General features: G+C 33.8%; 1 protein-coding gene across 1 annotated transcript in view; it reads right to left on the bottom strand.

The window, feature by feature from the left end:
* Positions 1-17,909, bottom strand: part of WASL (WASP like actin nucleation promoting factor) — a 78,587-nt gene that overhangs the window by 10,248 nt on the left and 50,430 nt on the right. The window contains exons 6-9 of the mRNA XM_081148011.1: positions 14,434-14,602; positions 13,419-13,461; positions 12,202-12,355; positions 6,818-7,341 (exon numbers count right to left, since the gene is read on the bottom strand). Coding sequence (XP_081004137.1) covers positions 6,818-7,341; positions 12,202-12,355; positions 13,419-13,461; positions 14,434-14,602 — 890 coding nt within the window. The remainder of the gene's footprint in view (positions 1-6,817; positions 7,342-12,201; positions 12,356-13,418; positions 13,462-14,433; positions 14,603-17,909) is intronic.

The following is a 17,909-nucleotide window of genomic DNA, read 5'->3' as shown; positions in this document are numbered from 1 at the left end:
AAAGAACAAGAGAATTCTCCAGAAATAAAATGGAGGCAAGCAATTTTTCAGACACAGAGTTCAAAGTAATGATTATAAGGATGCTCAACAGCATGAAAAAAGACAGAAACCATACAAAAGTACCAGTCAGAACTGAAGGATGCAATATCAGAAATAAAGAATACACTGGAAGGAATAAACAGTAGGTAGAATGAAGCAGAAGATCGAATCAGTGATTTGGAAGACAAGGTAGAAAAAGACCTAATCAGAGCAGCAGAAAAATAATTTTTTTTTTTTTAAAAAAAGGATATTTTAAGGGACTTTTGGGACAACATGAAGCACAACACCCACATTGTAGGGTTACCAGAAGGAGAACAGAGCAAGGAAAAGAGACTCTATCTGAAGAAATAATGACCGAAACCTTCCCAATCTGGTGAAGAAAAAAGACACATAAGTTCAGAAAGTGCAGAATGTCCCAAACAAGATCTACTTAAAAAGGCCCACACCAAGACAGATCATAATTAAAATGGCAAAGGTTAAAGACAAAGAGAGAATCTTAGAAGCTGCAAGAGAAAGGCAGCTAGTTACCTACAAGGGAGCTCCCATTAGACTGTGAACTGATTTCTCAACAGGAACATTCTAGACCAGAAGAGGTTGGCATAAAATATTCAAAGTAATGAAAAGCAAGAACTACAACCAAGGCTACTTTACCCAGCAAGGCGATCATTTAAAATTGAAGGAGAAATAAAGAGCTTACCTGACAAGAAAGAAATAGCTAAAGGACTTTGATTCCACCAAATCAGTATTACAAGAATTGTTCAAAGGGGTGGTAGGGAAAGGAGGAGGAGAAACAAATGGGGGAACATAGTCAAAAAATGGAAGGAAAAAAAAAAGCTGGTGTAGCAATACTTATATCTGACAAAAATAGATTTTAAAACCAAGGCTATGATAAGACACAAAGAGGGATACTAAAGGGGATAAAGGGAGCAATCCAACAAAAGGATATAAACCTTGTAAACATTTATGCACCCAACATAGGAGCACTTAAATGTGTAATGCAAATCTTGATGGGCATAAAGAGAGAGAATGATAGGAATACAATCATAGTAGGGGATTTTAACACTCTGTTGACATCAATGGATACATCTTCCAGACAGAAAATAAACAAGATGACAGAAGTCTTAAATGATACACTAGATCAAATGAATTTAATTTATATCTTCAAAGCATTTCACCCCAAAGCAACGGAATATACATTCTTTTCAAGTGCACATGGAACATTTTCTAGAGTAGACCACAATTTAGGACACAAAACAAGTCTCGATAAATTTAAGAAGACTGAAATCATGCCAGGCATCTTCTCTGACCATAATGCTATAAAATTAGAAATCAGAACTTAAAATAAAAGCAGAAATTAAAGAGGAGAAATAACAACTCACACCAAAAAAAATCAAAGGATTGTAAAGAAATATTACGAACCATATGTCAACAAATTGGATAATCTGGATGAAATGGGTGAATTCCTAGAAACATATCATCTTCCAAAACTAAATCAGGAAGAAGCAGAGATTCTGAATAGACAGATTACAACCAGTGAAACTGAAGCAGCAATTTTAAAAACTCCCAATAACAAAAGCTCTTGACCAGATTGCTTCACAGGTGAATTTTACCAAATATTCAAAGAACTATCACCCATTCTTCTCAAACCATTTCAAAAATTCAAGAGAAGACTCCCAAGCTCATTTTTGAAGACAGCATTTTTTCTAATTCCAAAACCAGATAGACACTACAAAGAAAATTATAAGCCAATATCCCTCATGAGCATAGAGGCAAAAATCCTCAACAAAATATTAGCAAACTAGATCCAGCAACACAGTATAAAGACCATATACCATGATCAAGTGGGCTTTATTCTGGGGATGCAAAGTTGGTACAATATCCACAAATCAATAAACATGACACATCACATATAAAACTGAAGGATAAAAACTACATGATCATATCCATAGATGCAGAAAAAGCATTTGATAAAATCCAGCACCATTTCTGATAAAAGCTCTCAGCAAAGTGGAAATAGAGGGAACATACTTCAACGTAATAAAAGCCATATATGGCCAATCCACAGCCAACATCATACTAATGGGCAAAAACTACAGATGTTCCCTTTAAAATTAGGAACAAGACAGGGATGTCTGTTTTCACCACTCTTATTCTACATAGTACTAGGAGTCTTACTGACAGCAATCAGATAAGAAGAACAAATAAAAAGCATCCAAAACAAAAAAGAAGTGAAACTGTCATTATTTGCAGATGATATGATACTGTATATAGAGAACCATGAAGATTCCAGCAAAAACCTACTAGAACTGATCAATGAATTCAGTAAATATCCAGAAATCAGTTGCACTTTTATATACCAATAACAAGGTATCAGAAAGGGAAACAAACAAAAAAATCCCATTCACAATTGCTTCCAAAAGAATAAAATACGTAAGAATAATTTAACCAAGGATGTAAAAGACCTGTACTAGGGTAACTATAAGACACTGACTAAAGAAACTGCATATACTATGCTAATGGATAGGTGGAATTAACATTATTAAAATATCCATACTACCCAAAGCAATCTACAGATTCAAAGCAATTTCTATCAAGATACAAGGCGTACTTCATAAAACTAGAATATTCCAAAAATTTATATGGAACCAACAGCTATCTTGAGAAAGAAGAACAATTAGAGCAATTACACTACCAAATATCAAACTATACTACAAGTTCATAGTAATCAAAACAACATGGTACTGACATAAAACCAGCTATATAAATCAATGGAACAGAACAGAGAGCTCTGAAATAAACCCACTCCTTTAAAGTCAGTATTTGACAAAGGAGGCAAAAACGTACAATGGGCTAAAGATAAGTCTATTCAATAAATGGTGCTGGGAAAATTGGACAAATATGTGCAAAAAGATGAAATGACCACCTTCTTACACCATACACAAGAATAAACTCAAAATGGATTAAAGACTTAAATGTGAGTCTCAAAAACCATAAAAATCCTAAAAGAAAACAGTCAGTAAAATCTCAGGCACTTATTGTAGCAATCTTTTTTCTGATATATCTCCTTGTGCAAGGGAAATACGAGAAAAAATGAACAAACTGGACACCAAACTAAAAAGGTCTGGAACAGCAAAGGAAACCATCAACAAAATGAAACAACAACCAATGAATGGGAGAACATATCTGCTGATACTTCTGATGAGTTAATATCCAAATTTATAACTCACTTATAAAACTCAACATAACAAACAATCCAATTAAAAAATGGGCAAAGAGCCTGAATAGACACTTCTCCAAAAAGGACAGATAACCAATAGATATATGAAAAGATGCTCAACGTCACCAATCATCAGAGAAATGCAAGTTAAAATCACAATGAGATACCAACTCACACCCGTCAGAATGGCTACCATCAATAAATGAACAAACAAGTCCTGGCGAGGGTGTGGAGAAAAAGGGAGCCCTCATGCACTGTTGGTGGGAATGCAGACTGGTGCAACCACTGTGGAAAGCAGCATGGAGTTTCTTCAAAAAATTAAAATTGGACCTGCCTTATAACCCAGCAATCCCATTCCTGGGAATTTATCTGAAGAAACCCAAAACACTAATTTGAAAGAATATATGCACCTCTATGTTCATTGCAGCATTATTTATAATAAGCCAAGATTTGGAAGCCACCCAGGTGTTCATGAGTAGACGAGTGGGTAACAGTTATGGTACATTTACACAATGGAATACTACTTGGCCATAAAAAAAGAAAATTTTACCCTTTGCCACAGCCTGGATGGACCTAGAGAACATTATGCTAAGTGAAATAAGCCAGTTAGAGAAAGAAAAATACCATAAGATTTCAGTCATATGTGGAATCTAATGAACAAACTGAATTAACCAGACAGTCTCACAAATAAGGAGCAGGCTGACAGCTCTGCAGGGGGAGAAAAGAGGGACTGAGCAGAAAAAGAGAAAACTCCTGGACAGGAACAAGTGTAGTAAATGCAGGGTGAGGGAAGTGTGTGGAAGTGGTGGAGGACATGGGGGGGATAAATGGTGACGGGGAAAAAACAAAATAAAGAAAGGAAATATTCAAATTAGTTGCCCACAAGATACAGACTCATTCATTAGTATTTAGGCTTTCAGAGACTGTATATAAAGTATTTCTGGTATAGAAGTGCCACATATGAAAAAGATAACAGAAATAGTTTCAGAACTTTGAATTGCAGAACGAGGCACTACAGGAAGTATAACAGTAGCAAGGAGAATCATTTTGACCCCCTTTGAGAAATTTGCTAATACAAAGCAGTGCAGGAGCACAGCACTGTCATAAACATGGCTTCTAAAGCACTTTCTTGGACATGATGCTTTCTGGAGTACTATGAACATGGAATTCAAAATGTATATAAGTAAATACCTATAAACTTCTTGCTAGCATTTTAAATTAAATCTGCTGTTTTATGTTAGTCATATTCACACACTAAATTGATGATTTATATAGAATATTTAAACAAACGCAGCCAGAGAAATTTCAACAACAGATTGGTTATTTGAAGTAAAATTATGGACTCAGATCACATGTGTAACATGCCAATAATTTACTGATTATGAGTTTTACCGGCCAGGTAGCTCAGTTGGTTAGAGCGTCATCCCAGTATACCAAGGTTGTGAGTTAGGTCTCTGGTCACGGCACGTATAAGATGCAACCAATGAATGCATAAACAGGTAGAACAACAAATCGATGTTTCTTTTCCTCCCTCCCCCTTCCCCTCCCCTCCTTTCTTCCTTTCTCTCTCCCTCTCTCTCTCGCTCCCCCTCCCCCCCTTGATCCCTTCCTCTCTGTTTCTAAAAATCAATAAATAAACATTTTTTTTAAAAGACAAAAAAAGAGAAAACATTCTAAATGCAATAAAAAAAGAATTGATCATTTAAGATAAAAATAGCCTACTATTCTACACTTAGAATAAAAAACGTATTCCTCTCTAAAAATAAATTTAGGGAACAATTTATAGGTTTTACAGGAGGGGGGGTTGGGATGGAAAAAACGGGGAAAGAAATTAGGAAATAAAACCCACCAACTGTTTAAATTAAGAAAAGAGGATACAATTGTATACAAAAATAAATACCTTATTTTTACTAAATGAGAGAAAAAAACCAAAAGTTGGTTGTAAAGATGAGAGGAAATAGAAATGAGAAACAAAGAGTATGTTAGGAGTGGGAGATGGGAATGAAAGTGACATAGGAACTAGCATAGGTTACAAGGTAAAAGTGGAAAGTAAATGACCCTATTAAATAAAACCTATTATTCACCCAGGCTATGGTCATTTTGACACTAATTCTCCCCACTAACAACTATTCAAAGTTCTTCAACTGCCTCCTGAAGAACCTTTAGTCTGAACTAAATGAGAAGAGGAAGCAGAGATGATTGCTCACAGGCTGATTTAAGTATCAGCCTGAATATACGTCAGCAAAAAACCCAGATATATTTTAGCAATCAGAATTTTCTTAAATCTGTGATATGCTAATGTTTAAATGTTTTCATTGAATCTCTGTGTTCCTTATGCATCATTCTCTTTTGAGAAAGTTACCATAATTTTCTACATTCCAAAATAATTTTCAATTAAAATCTTCTTTAGAATGAATGAAGAAACCTGAGGGGGGGGGGGAATCTTCTTTCATCTCCACTTACTGCATAGAAAAATCCACCACTGATTACCTGTGTGAAGCCCTGAAGGGCAAACGTTCCTCTTGAACTCAGAGACTACATATATAGACTCAGAAGGACATTCTGAACGTAGGCAGGTTGCCCTAGGAAAGGGGTGGGCAAACTACTGCCATGAGCCAAATCTAGCCTGTCCTCTGTTTTTGTATAACCTTAAAGTTAAGAACATTTACATTTTTTAATGGTTGAAAGAAAATCAAAAGAAGAGTATTTGTGACATCTAAAATTCTATGAAATTCAAATTTCAGTGTCGTTGAGTTTCATAGAACACAATCATGACTCCTCATTTACATACTGTTTGTGGCTGCTGCTTTTGTGGTTCAATAGCAGAGTTGAGTAGTTGTGACAGAAACCATATGGCCTGCAAGCCTAAAGTATTAACTATCTGGTCCTTTAAAGAAAAAAGTTTGCCAGATCTCTGCTCTAGAAAAATAAAATGATCACCTCATTCGATTCAGAGAATTCAAAATTATCTCTATCTTGTCAGAAAGTCTGTTAGAACTCTTTCAATTTTCTGTGGAGTCTGATTCACTACTTATCTAAATTTACAAACACAGAAACTTTAGAATATGGTTTTGTTTTCATGAAGTTAGTGATTTGAATTTACCTAGGTAATCAAAATTGGCTTTAAGTAGGGCTATTTTTACTTCTCCATAGTTTAGTAAAGATTTTTCTCTAAAGTACCTTTTATTTAAAAATAAAGTCTAGGAAATTAATTGTAAACATACTGTGAAATTCCATTTATATGAAGTTCTAAAACAGGAAAAACTAATCAATCTATGGTGATAGGAACCAGATCAGTAATTCTTTTGGGGAGGAAGACTTAACTGGGAAGAGGCATGAGTGAACTCTGTGGGGTGATATTTCGATATAGAAGTACAGGTTACAAAAATATATGTATACATGTATGCATTTTATGGCATATAAAAACATCAAAAATTCATAGGTTAAAAAAATGAATACCAAGAGAAAAAGTAAAAAAAATAAAGACTTTTCAAAGATGTCTTACAAATTACTTTAAAAATCCATCATGATAGTCTAAAATGAAAAGAACAGATTACTTACAGATTTCAGTTGAATACCCTGTCGGATCTGGTCTAAAAGTGCATCCCTCCCAGAGCAGGACACCGGTCGATTGTTCTGTTCCACTTTTTTTAGCTGAGCACCCTCTCTAATTTGATCTAAAAGAGCTGCTTTGTTTCCGGAAGGAGCTGGAATTTGATGGTCACCATCAGAAGGGAGGCCAGGGGGAGGTGGTGGCCCAGGTGGAGGTGGAGGTGGAGGTGGTGGGGGTGGTGCCGCTGACCCTGCCAATGACAGAGGTGGAGGTGGCGGTGGAGGCCCTGAAGGTGCTGAGGAGGGAAGGGCTGGAGGTGGAGGAGGGTACATTCTATTTGGTGGCGGTGGAGGGACTCCTACGCCTGGCCTGGACGGAGGTGGTGGTGGAGGTGCAGCTGTGGGAGCTCTTGAAGGTGGTGGTGGAGGAGGAGCGCCTCTTCCTCTGGCAGGAGGGGGAGGAGGGCCTGAGCTATGTGGAGGGGGTGGAGGGGGAGGAGGCCCTCCCCTTGATGGTGGAGGAGGTGGTGGTGCTGAAATAAAAAAAAAGAAAGCATGTTTTGTGCCTATAAACGTCATAGTGAAAAAGTAACTCACTTCAACATACAAAGAAATTATACAAGACAACAAAAAAGCCTCATCTTTGTGTTTTATTTTGTAAAGATATCTGACCACATATGATATCTTACAATTCTATTTAGGAATACTCAGCTTAAAGATCACCTTCCTGTTGTTTCTTAAAAAAATATTAGCTAAAACAGTAAAATTTAGTTTTTAGGAATCAACACTTTTGAAAGCAAGGCAATAAACACTTTTTTATATAATAATAACAAAATAAGCATAGATTAAATATTTTTGTCAATAGCATTATTTTATTTTAGTAAAAATTAATAGATACCTTCTCTCTTTAAAGAATCAAATATATTTAGTTGTTTTATAAAATCAATTCACATTCAGAATTAAATAGCTAGTGTAGCATAACCTATTAGAATTTATTCAAAGTAATGTAAGCTAAACCCAAATATAATATTTTTTATTTTAAAATGTAAACCTTTGCCACTTAACTTACATTTTATTTGTACATTATGTCCTATATTTTCTATATAGGGTGTCCCCCAAAAATATATACACACTTTAACAGCTGATAGCTCAATTTTGAAAATGAAATGTATTTTAATAAACAGTACTTATAATTATTCAAAGTGTGTGTAGACATTTTTTTGGGACACCCTATATATAGACTATATAATAGCAATACATATGTTACATAAATATATTGTATATAATATAAAAATAATAAATAATGCAATATACTATAATAATACGTAACATAACATATATAATGTCCTATATTTCTAAAAGATGGTCAGGAATTCTCGTGATGGCCTTAGGGAGGAGGCAGGCTGCTCAGCTGAAATGTTCAACTACTTATTCAGGAGACAAGAACTATTAACAAATTAACTTGAGAATTTCTACACACTATAAAATTAAAGTTATTAATAAAATATTAGCATTACTCTGGTAGTAATGATAATTTTACTCTTATTATACTAAGTGAAAATGTAAGATATAATTGGGAAACCAGTTCAAAGTACCATTTTATTACAATTCTAGAGGCACGATTTTACCAACAGTATATACACATTTATATAATAATGAACTCCATTATTTCTCCATTCATTTTTAAAACTGAATAGAAAAATTAACTATTTTTAGGAGTAGAGAAATCCTAGAATCCAAAACAGCTATTTGTATTTGATGCAAATTCTAATATATTATTGATGGATAGTTCTACAATCTATCCAAATGTAATTACCTACCTTAATTACAAACAATAATAATGCAATGATACCAAAGAGAGAAAAAACTCACTTCAAAAATGAAATGGCATCTTCAAATTTCATTTGGGACAATCATGAGAAACATGCTATTAAAAATATGCTATCAAATACAATCATAATCATTGGATGAAGTATGCAGAAAGGCCAATAAACACAAGGGTATTGTTTCCTGGCATACAAACTTTTATAACTAAAAATAATATACAGCTGAAAACAGGAGCGTTATTCTACTTAGATACAGGCCATCACAGAGGGATGCTCCTATGATCTGCACTCAAGGCATACTGGAGATCTAAGTGTTGCAGCTAAGATATGCCCAATTTTCTCACCAGATCCAAAGCAAGGAGACCTATTCTAATATATTTTGTATAAAAGGGCAAAATCAAGAGGGAGTATTATGTATACTCCCTGAATAAGAGAGTACATACAATCCTTCAAGCAGATACAAAGCTTTCATTTTATATTTCAAATATTAATGATATTTGTCTAGACTGGCACTTTTATGATTTAGTTTTGTTAATCAAGAGGGAAAGGACCCACCCTATTTACTATAACAGATATTAGTCAACCATTTCTCGTGGTTTCACTGAGGACTTTCAATCCATAATCTTTTATATGTAAAATGATATATTTCTTCAACAGAGAGAAATTGCAGTAAGTACACTTATTGAAATAATTTGGGATCCAGCTAATACCCATTCAAATAGACACTAAATCATTGCTTAGGGGAGGAGCTGTAATTTATAGTGAAAAATGGTTAGCTGCATCCAGTCTGGGGGACAGCACAAGGTCAGCATTTCTATTATCTTGAAAAATAACTGGAAATGTCTCTATATTTTTTGTGAGGAGACATCATGCCGTATCCCAAGGTAAATATGTAAATTAAATAATTAAATTCACATTTAATTCTTGGCACAATGTTAGTTAGGTTTACATGCACAAAAATGTTTGCTAATCAGATACCACACAACACCACTATGAGAAAGTCTGATGGCCTACAGATTTTTAAAACTCTTAAGAGTCACCACAAACACTAGAATCAGAATGGCAATAATATTCCTTAGATGAAATAAAAACTGTTCTTAATAACAAAACTTAAGTTAAAATGAAAAAATATTGAAATTTACAGAAAATTTGATGGTATACTCTTAAGGTCAATACTTTAAAATAATTAAGTTTCGCCCGGCTGGGCATGGCTCAGCGGTTGAGCATCGACCTGGGATCCAGGGGATCAGGGTTTGATTCCCGGTCAGGGCACATGCCCAGGTTGCGGGCTCGATCAATGCCTCTCTCATCATTGATGTTTCTGTCTCTCTCTCTCCCTCTCCTTTCCTCTCTCTGAAATCAATAAAGATATATTTAAAAACTAATAATAATAAAAATTAAAAAAAATAAAATAATTAAGTTTCAGATATTAATATTAAGAGTAACTGGTAGGTAACTCTAGATATTTGGTATTTATAGAAATTATAAAATTATCTAAATTGCAGACAAAATATAAGCTCTGACTCATATAGAAATAAATTTTCTTTTTTACTTTAAGCATCTATATGTCCAAAACATTAGTTTGAGTAGAGGGCAGAAGATCCCACAGGATGACAGATTTGGTGGCAGGGTAAAATCAACTCTAGCTTCTTTGAAAATAAACACACCACAGCATGCAAAATTTAGTGCACTAGGTCAAATAACATCCCACATACATACCACTCCACTGTGGTGGACCTATAGGGGCAGATTATTATGAGTTAATGGACTTCAGACAATTGCACATATACACAAAGAAAGATACACAAGTCTAGTGTTTTTTATAAACCTAATTACATAATTTTACAAAATTAAGTTTTAAGAGATTTGATTCAACAGATTTTACAGACAACTTCATAAACTTCTCCCTCTCTAAATTTTTTCATACTTCTAAAAATCATTACATGCTCTGCCTAGAATATAGTTCCTTAATAAAAAGAAATATATATTTTTTCTTCCTTTAAAAAAATTTATCTTTTACAAAAACCACCATTTGGTATCTAAAAGGTTCCACACTAGGAGTTAGGTTCTTGAGTACATTAATAATTAACTCTGTTCCCAGTGCTGTTTTTTTAATGTCTGTGTCTTTTTTTGTTTTAGGTAATTTAATTGAGAAAAAGCCTTGCCTATTTTAATATTTTAAAATCGATGAAAATGACAAACAGTAATAACAGAGTTTAAAAAAAAACCCACAAACCCAATCAAGTTAATATAGTTAACTTAGTTACAGGTATTCAGGTGAAACAGTAGTAGTATGGATGGTCTAATAAATGTCAACAATAATTTATACTTAAAAAAACAGAGAGCTGAGACCCTGAGCATCATTTGGTGGTATGAGGTAAAGGTGAGTGGTAATAGTGGAGAAAAGGAGAGTCAAGGAGCACACAGGGGCCCTCAAGACCTTCCATCATCTGTACACTAACAGTAACTGACTTACTCTGGGAGCAGTTATAAAAACAATGGTACAGTGGCTCAAGGTGTTTTTTATTAAAAATCCACAGAAACTAGAAGTAGAATTATTTCACAAAGTAAGATAAATTAGCATCATACTAGTTTCAGTGGTACTAGCACGGCATTTCCACAATAGTAATTAAGACCAAATGCCTGTTTATATATGTTTCTGCACTAGACTCTAAGATTTCTGAGGACAGAGACCATATCTTTATATTTTAATATCCTGAGTAGAGACTAGTGCTGGCATAACAATATTTACTGAATATATGAATGAACGAACGAATGAACGGAAGATTAAATGAACATCAGCAGTGAAAAAAATTCAGGTAAGTCAAACACCTAAGTTAAAATGACAGGTAAATTCTTCAGAAGAATGCTTTAACTAGAGGCTTTTGGTCTGCTCAACTGTTTATTATAAGCATGCAAAAACAAAAAAGAGGAAAAGCAGCACCAAATAAATAAGGTGCCAAAGAAACGACTGCCATATTGGAAAATTTAGAGTTACTGTATTTGCATTTTATTATGACAATTATTAAGATACAACTAAAATACAAGGTGCTTTGATCTTAAAAGGTTGCAAATTATTTGTGCTTTCAGGTACCAAAGGACAAATTTTATACTTTATCTAAGAAAAAAGTTTGTATTTAAAAATAAATAGAAATATTTTCATTATTTATATTCTGAATATGCTTACACTTTACTGATTAGGTAGTATTATATTTAAATTACTACTTTTGTATTGTAATAAAAACAACTTTACTGGCTTCTAAGATTCATTAAGAAAAATATTAGGCAACCATACTTTTTTATTCTAAAATAGAACGGCCAGAAGATTCTGTATGAATTTTCATAAATTTAATATGACACTTTGATAATAAGCAAAACTTTGTCAAGGTTTTTAGTTATACAAAAATAATGTAAAACATAGTACACTGGGCCAAACTAGTTAGGCATAAACTCAAACATTTGCTTAAGGAAGGTTCACAATAATGTGTGTGGTTATCTTCCATGAAATTCACCTCAGGTTTCAAAAGAAAAAATAGATCAGGATTCCTAAATAGAAATAAAAGTTACCTTGCCTTCGTAGTTCATTTTTAACAGCTTCAACACCTCCTGTTTTTTCAATAAAGTCATATATGACTTTTGATGTTTCTCTGTCTTTAAGTTGTGCCTCTGAGATTCCACACATATCAAAAAGATTCTTCAATTCTGGATCCAAATTATTCAGCTACAACAGATAAAATAACTACTAACTATAAAATCTATCCTAATTTTTAAAAACAAGCATAATAAAATTTAATTCTCATCTGTGCTCTTTATGCAATTACTTTAAGTTTATAAACTTTTAATACAGTTACATTATTTATATGCTAACTAAACTTTCTTATTAAAAGAACAGATAAGAATTGATTTTATATTTTATCTCATCTTTTTGTTCCTTGCCTTCAAAAATAGGACATTTCATTTAGATTTTTTCTAACCCATTCATGATTCAGACAAATTTAATGCTCAACTATTCTACATTTTCCTAAATAAGATTTGGTTATAACCACAAATAAATACAAAAACACACAAATCAATTTGAAAATTTGAGAATGAGACCTCCTTATAACCTCAAGCACCCTGTATAGTGTCCAACACAAAAAGGCCCTCAATGCTGTGGAGTTAACATTGTAGTTTTAACAAAAACAACAAAAAGGATTTTTAACCTCAATCACAAACATTCCTTTTCAAAGTAATTCTTCCAAAGTAATTCTTTTCAAAGTAATTCTTCTTTCACTATTTGTCAATTGTGAAATACCTATTACTTAGGTAACCAAAATAGAGATAAAATACTGAACACCTTTTTTTGCCCCAAGTTCCACCCATCTTGCTCACAGTCTATAAATTAATTAATGAAATTACCAAAAAGAATAGAATGAAAACACCTAGGTAATTCAACAACTGGATATTCAGAATTTGATTATAGTACTTTCCAACAATTTGGCATATATTTATTTCCCTGAAATAACTATAAAGCAGAAATAATTTTCTTCTCTTTCCTTTCAAAACACAAGGATTTTACTTATATAGTAAAATAAAGCCAAGGCATATAAAAACTTTCTCTTTAGAGACCTAGCCATAGAGCAATACTGTGGTTTCAGACCTCAGTGGTGGTATGTGTACATAAACACAAGCACATTCAAATAAACACTAAAATTCACAAAAATAAATAAAAACAAAAATCTAAATATAGGCCATAATATTCCCACATATTTAGAGTAATGTTTATGGCTTGAAAAGACACTTACATCAAAGCCAGTATTTGGATCCCAACCAACATGTCCAATGTGCCTAAAGTAGAAGATAGGGAAAAACATGCACAAAGGGCATTAAAACCATGATATATATGAAATCCAACCCACTCACTGAATTGCTGGCCTTAGCTAATAGTTTTCATAGACATAATGACATTCAAGGAAAAACAACACAAGTAGGCAGGAGACCAGGATTCTAGCCCAGGCTCTGCTACTGAGTCTTAACATTTTTGCATAATCTTTCTGAACATTCATTTCCTTAACTGTCAAACTAGCATATTAATACAAACATTATATGAGAGGAAAGGAATTGTAATGAGCTAATAAAATAATAACTGCTTATGTATTCGGAGACTGTTTGTCTCCCAAAAATTCATATGTTAAAACTTAATTCCCAATGTAATGGTATTTAGAAGTGAGAATTTTAGGAGGCGATTAGGCCATGAGAGTGGACCTATCATGAATGGGGTTAGTGCCCTTAAAAAAGAAGCCCTAGACAGCAAGAAAACAGCTGTCTATGAACCAGGAAGTGGGGCCTCACCAGACACCAAGTGTTGCAGTGCCTCAATCTTGGACTTCCCAGCCTCCAAAACTAAGAAATAAATTTCTGTCGTTTATAAGCTACCCTGTCTGTGGTATTCTGTTATAGCACCCGAACAGAATAGGACAATGCCTCTAGGCAATTGCCAAATACCATTTTTTATAGAGAAAAGTTTGAGAAATCATTTTTATGTCCAATAATTAGTTAAAGAAACAACTTTATCTAATTTTTCTTTTCTAATAAGTGAAAAAGTAAAACAAACTTTAAGATTCACAAAAAGGCCACTGAACAATAGCTTAAAAAACAAACAACAACAAAAAAACTCCAGCAAAATCTGTAACTGAAAGGTATGCAAGTGATAAATGTAAGGGTTCTATCAAAAGAAAAGAAAATTTTCTAACAAGTTAAAAGCCAAGAGTCATAATGAATCAATCAAAAATAAAGAAAAAAAAAAAACAGCTGTATTACTGGAAATTGCTTGGTGTTCCAATATCCGCCTTTGTTAGCCTCTTCTTTTTAGCTTTCCCTTTTTTCTTTTCTTTGGTATGGAAGGTGTTGCTGACTTGTGAACCATAAAATCTATTGGTTGTGATTTCTGGATTTTTAATGTCAACTGTTGCCATGGGTAGATTAGGACCTGCAAATAAAGTCAAAATAATATTAAAAGGATGTAATTTAAGATAACAATGACTACCATCATAATTTATAATTTAAATGTCTTTTTCTGAAGGACCGCTTCATTATTATAAATTATTTAAATTTTAAACCTGCAGGCTAATTTTCATAAATAATGAAAAAAGTACTGCCTAAATTTTAAAAACCTGTAATAAATTCTTAAACATATCAGCATACATACATTATTTCAAAGCAAACTTGTATTTTTGTAACATTAAATCTCATGAAGGATACACATTTTCAACAAGAATTTAAATCTAATTTGTCTGGTCCCTTATATATTTACTGTAATTGCCTCACACCCAACACACTAGTCATTGATAAAGTGGTATATATCACATAACAAGAATAGTAACAAAGAAATCTAGTCTTACCTCTTCATTTCAATTTCAGTAGTTCATGAGGAAAAAAGTACTTATGCAATTACTGTTATTTTCCCCCCCAAAACTGCCATATTTAAAGTCCAGTAATATTTTCCCCATCAGTATATATATACTTTGACTTTCAGGAGTTAGAGCTCAAAAATTTAAGATGAAAAAAAATTCTCAAAACACTCATTTTCTGCAATGATCCAACAGTAAAATTATCTCAGGCACCTTCAAATATTATTAATAGCATCTTTAGAAGTTGCACAAAAAATAGAACAAAACCTGTTTTATGATTCACAAAAATATTTTTGGTCTTAAAAGTGTAAGTCTGAACAAAATGGCAGTCAACTTAAAAATTCCTTCTAAAATTACCTGGAGGGCAACACATGTTCCTTAGAAGTACCATTTTAATACATGAGTCTCCTTTTTATTGAATTTATTGGGGTGATAATGGTTAACAATTATATAGGTTTCAGGTGCACAAATCAACAACACATCATCTGTACAATGTGTTGTGTGTTCACCACCCCAAGTTCAAGTCTCCTTCCATTACCATTTATTCCCCCATAACCGCCTTCCCCTTCTCCCACCTCTCACCCCCAATTTCCCGGCAATCACCACACTGTTGTCCAAGTCCACGAGTTCCTTCTCCTTATTTTTCAAGCCCTCCAGTCCCGCAGCCCCTCAACCCCGCCCCCCCCCCCAGCTGTCAGACTGCTCTCTATCTATGAATCTGTCTCTATTTTGCTTGTTAATTCATTTTGTTCATTAGATTCCACATATGAGTGAAATTATGTTCCTCTGACTGGTTTATTTTACTTAGCAAAATGCTCTCCAGATCCAAACATGCTGTTGCAAAGGGTAAGATTTCCTTCTTTTTTTAGAGTCAAGTAGTATTCCATTGTGTAAATGTACCACAGCTTTTTTATCCACTCATCTACTGATGGACAGTTGGGTTGCCTCCAAATAACACATGATTTGAGAACAAAACCTAACAGACCAAATTCCCGAGATGATTACATTAATGACAACTTTCTAAATGCTGTATAAAATACAATCACAGTGTGCAGAAAAACAGTAAACACAGCAGGCCTGACACTACCCTTTGAAAGGCCTGCTTGCAAGGTTGGCCTTTAGCTGGTATCTGGAAAGTTGGATTTCAAGAGGGTTCTCAATATTCCCTGATAAGATTGGCTCACTATTTCTAAACTATTTGTGGTAACAATGTGATTTATGCTAAACAGCTGCTTCCCTTCTGGGAGTTTAGGATCTTGGTTATGTACTATGTGATTAGCAACCTATGTGACTAGCCATCAATAAACCCTGGACTTTAAACAATAAACTGAGACTCTCACGAGCTTCTTTAGACATTTCACATGTGTTGTCACAATTCATTACTGAAGAAATTAAACGTGTCCCCTGTGACTTCAATGGGAGAACACTCTTAACGTAGTTTCCCCCGAGGTAACCCTATGTGTCTTTCCCATTGTTGATTTTATTGTATGTCCTTTCACTGTAATAAACAATTGGCATGAGTACCACTATATGCTAGGTTCTCTGAGTCCTTCTAGCAAATCACCACCTGTGGAGGTGGTCTTGGGGACCTGAACACAAACATGTGGCAAATAAAAATCCCAAGAAATTACAGGCTAATGTATATTAAGTGATCACTAAATGCCAATTTGACTGTAATTCTTAAAAAATTGTGCTGAAAACCTCAAAGGTATCCTATTAAAGTTATCTGAAAGAAACATATTTACCTACATGGGTAAATTATAACCCTTTTTCTCTCTGCCATTAAAGATGAAATAAAATTACCATAAAATTATGAAAGCCATCTGCACCTTTCGAACAAGTAAACAATTTGGAAATATATGTATGTTTAATATCATCAAAACCCAGCTATTTTCTTTCACTATTTCCTTCACTTACATATAATATGCAAATGTCTAAAAGTTCTACTTATAATTTCATATAAAGTTCCACAGAAAGTTGCTTATGTTAGCAAGAAATAAATTCTTGGAAAAAATGAAAGCTAGTGAATATAATATGGATAAGATCATTAAGAGCTAATTCAGTGTCAAGAAATAATCTGAAAATAACTGGATCAAGAATTACAGGTTTAGTGTCTGCCCATTTTTTTAAATTGGATTGTTTGTTTTGTTGAGTAGCCTGAATTGTTTATATATTTTGGATATTAACCCCTTATCAGAGGTACTGTTTTCAAATATCTCCTCTCATTCGGTTGTTTGACTTTTTGTTTTGTTGATGGTTTCTTTTCCTGTGTAGAAGCTTTTTCAGTTTGATATAGTCCCATTCATTTATTTTTGCTTTTACTTCCTTGCCTTTGAGGTAGACTCCTAAGAAGACATACAAAAGGCCAACAGATAATATGAAAAGATGCTCAACTTCATCATCTATTAGGGAATGCAAATCAAAACTACAATGATATATGACCTCGCACCTGTCAGAATGCCTACTATTAATAAGACGAGTAATATGTAATAAGTACACGTTTCTAAATTTTTTACTTGTTCGATAAACAATTGTTGGAGAGGTTGTGGAGAAAAAGGAACCCTCATTCACTACTGGTGGGAATGTAAACTGGTACAACAACTATGGAAAACAGTATGCAAGTTCCTCAAAAAGTTAAGAATAGAGTTACCATATGACCCAGCAACCCCTCTTCTGGGTATCCACCAAAAAATTTTAAAATACTTGTTAGCAAAGACATAAGCACCCCTACGTTCACTGCTGCATTATTCACAGTGGCCAAGACCTGAAGACAATTGAAGTGTTCTTTCATAGATGATTGGATAAAGATACACAATGGAACACTACTCAGCCATAAGAAAGGATGAAACACTGCCATTTGTGACAACATGGGTGGATCTTGAGAGC

This window comes from Miniopterus schreibersii, assembly GCF_964146895.1.
Source record: "Miniopterus schreibersii genome assembly, chromosome: 9".
Taxonomy (NCBI): Eukaryota; Metazoa; Chordata; class Mammalia; order Chiroptera; family Miniopteridae; genus Miniopterus; species Miniopterus schreibersii.
The sequence above is the reverse complement of the archived record's forward strand: the minus strand, read 5'-3'. Positions and strand labels throughout refer to the sequence as shown.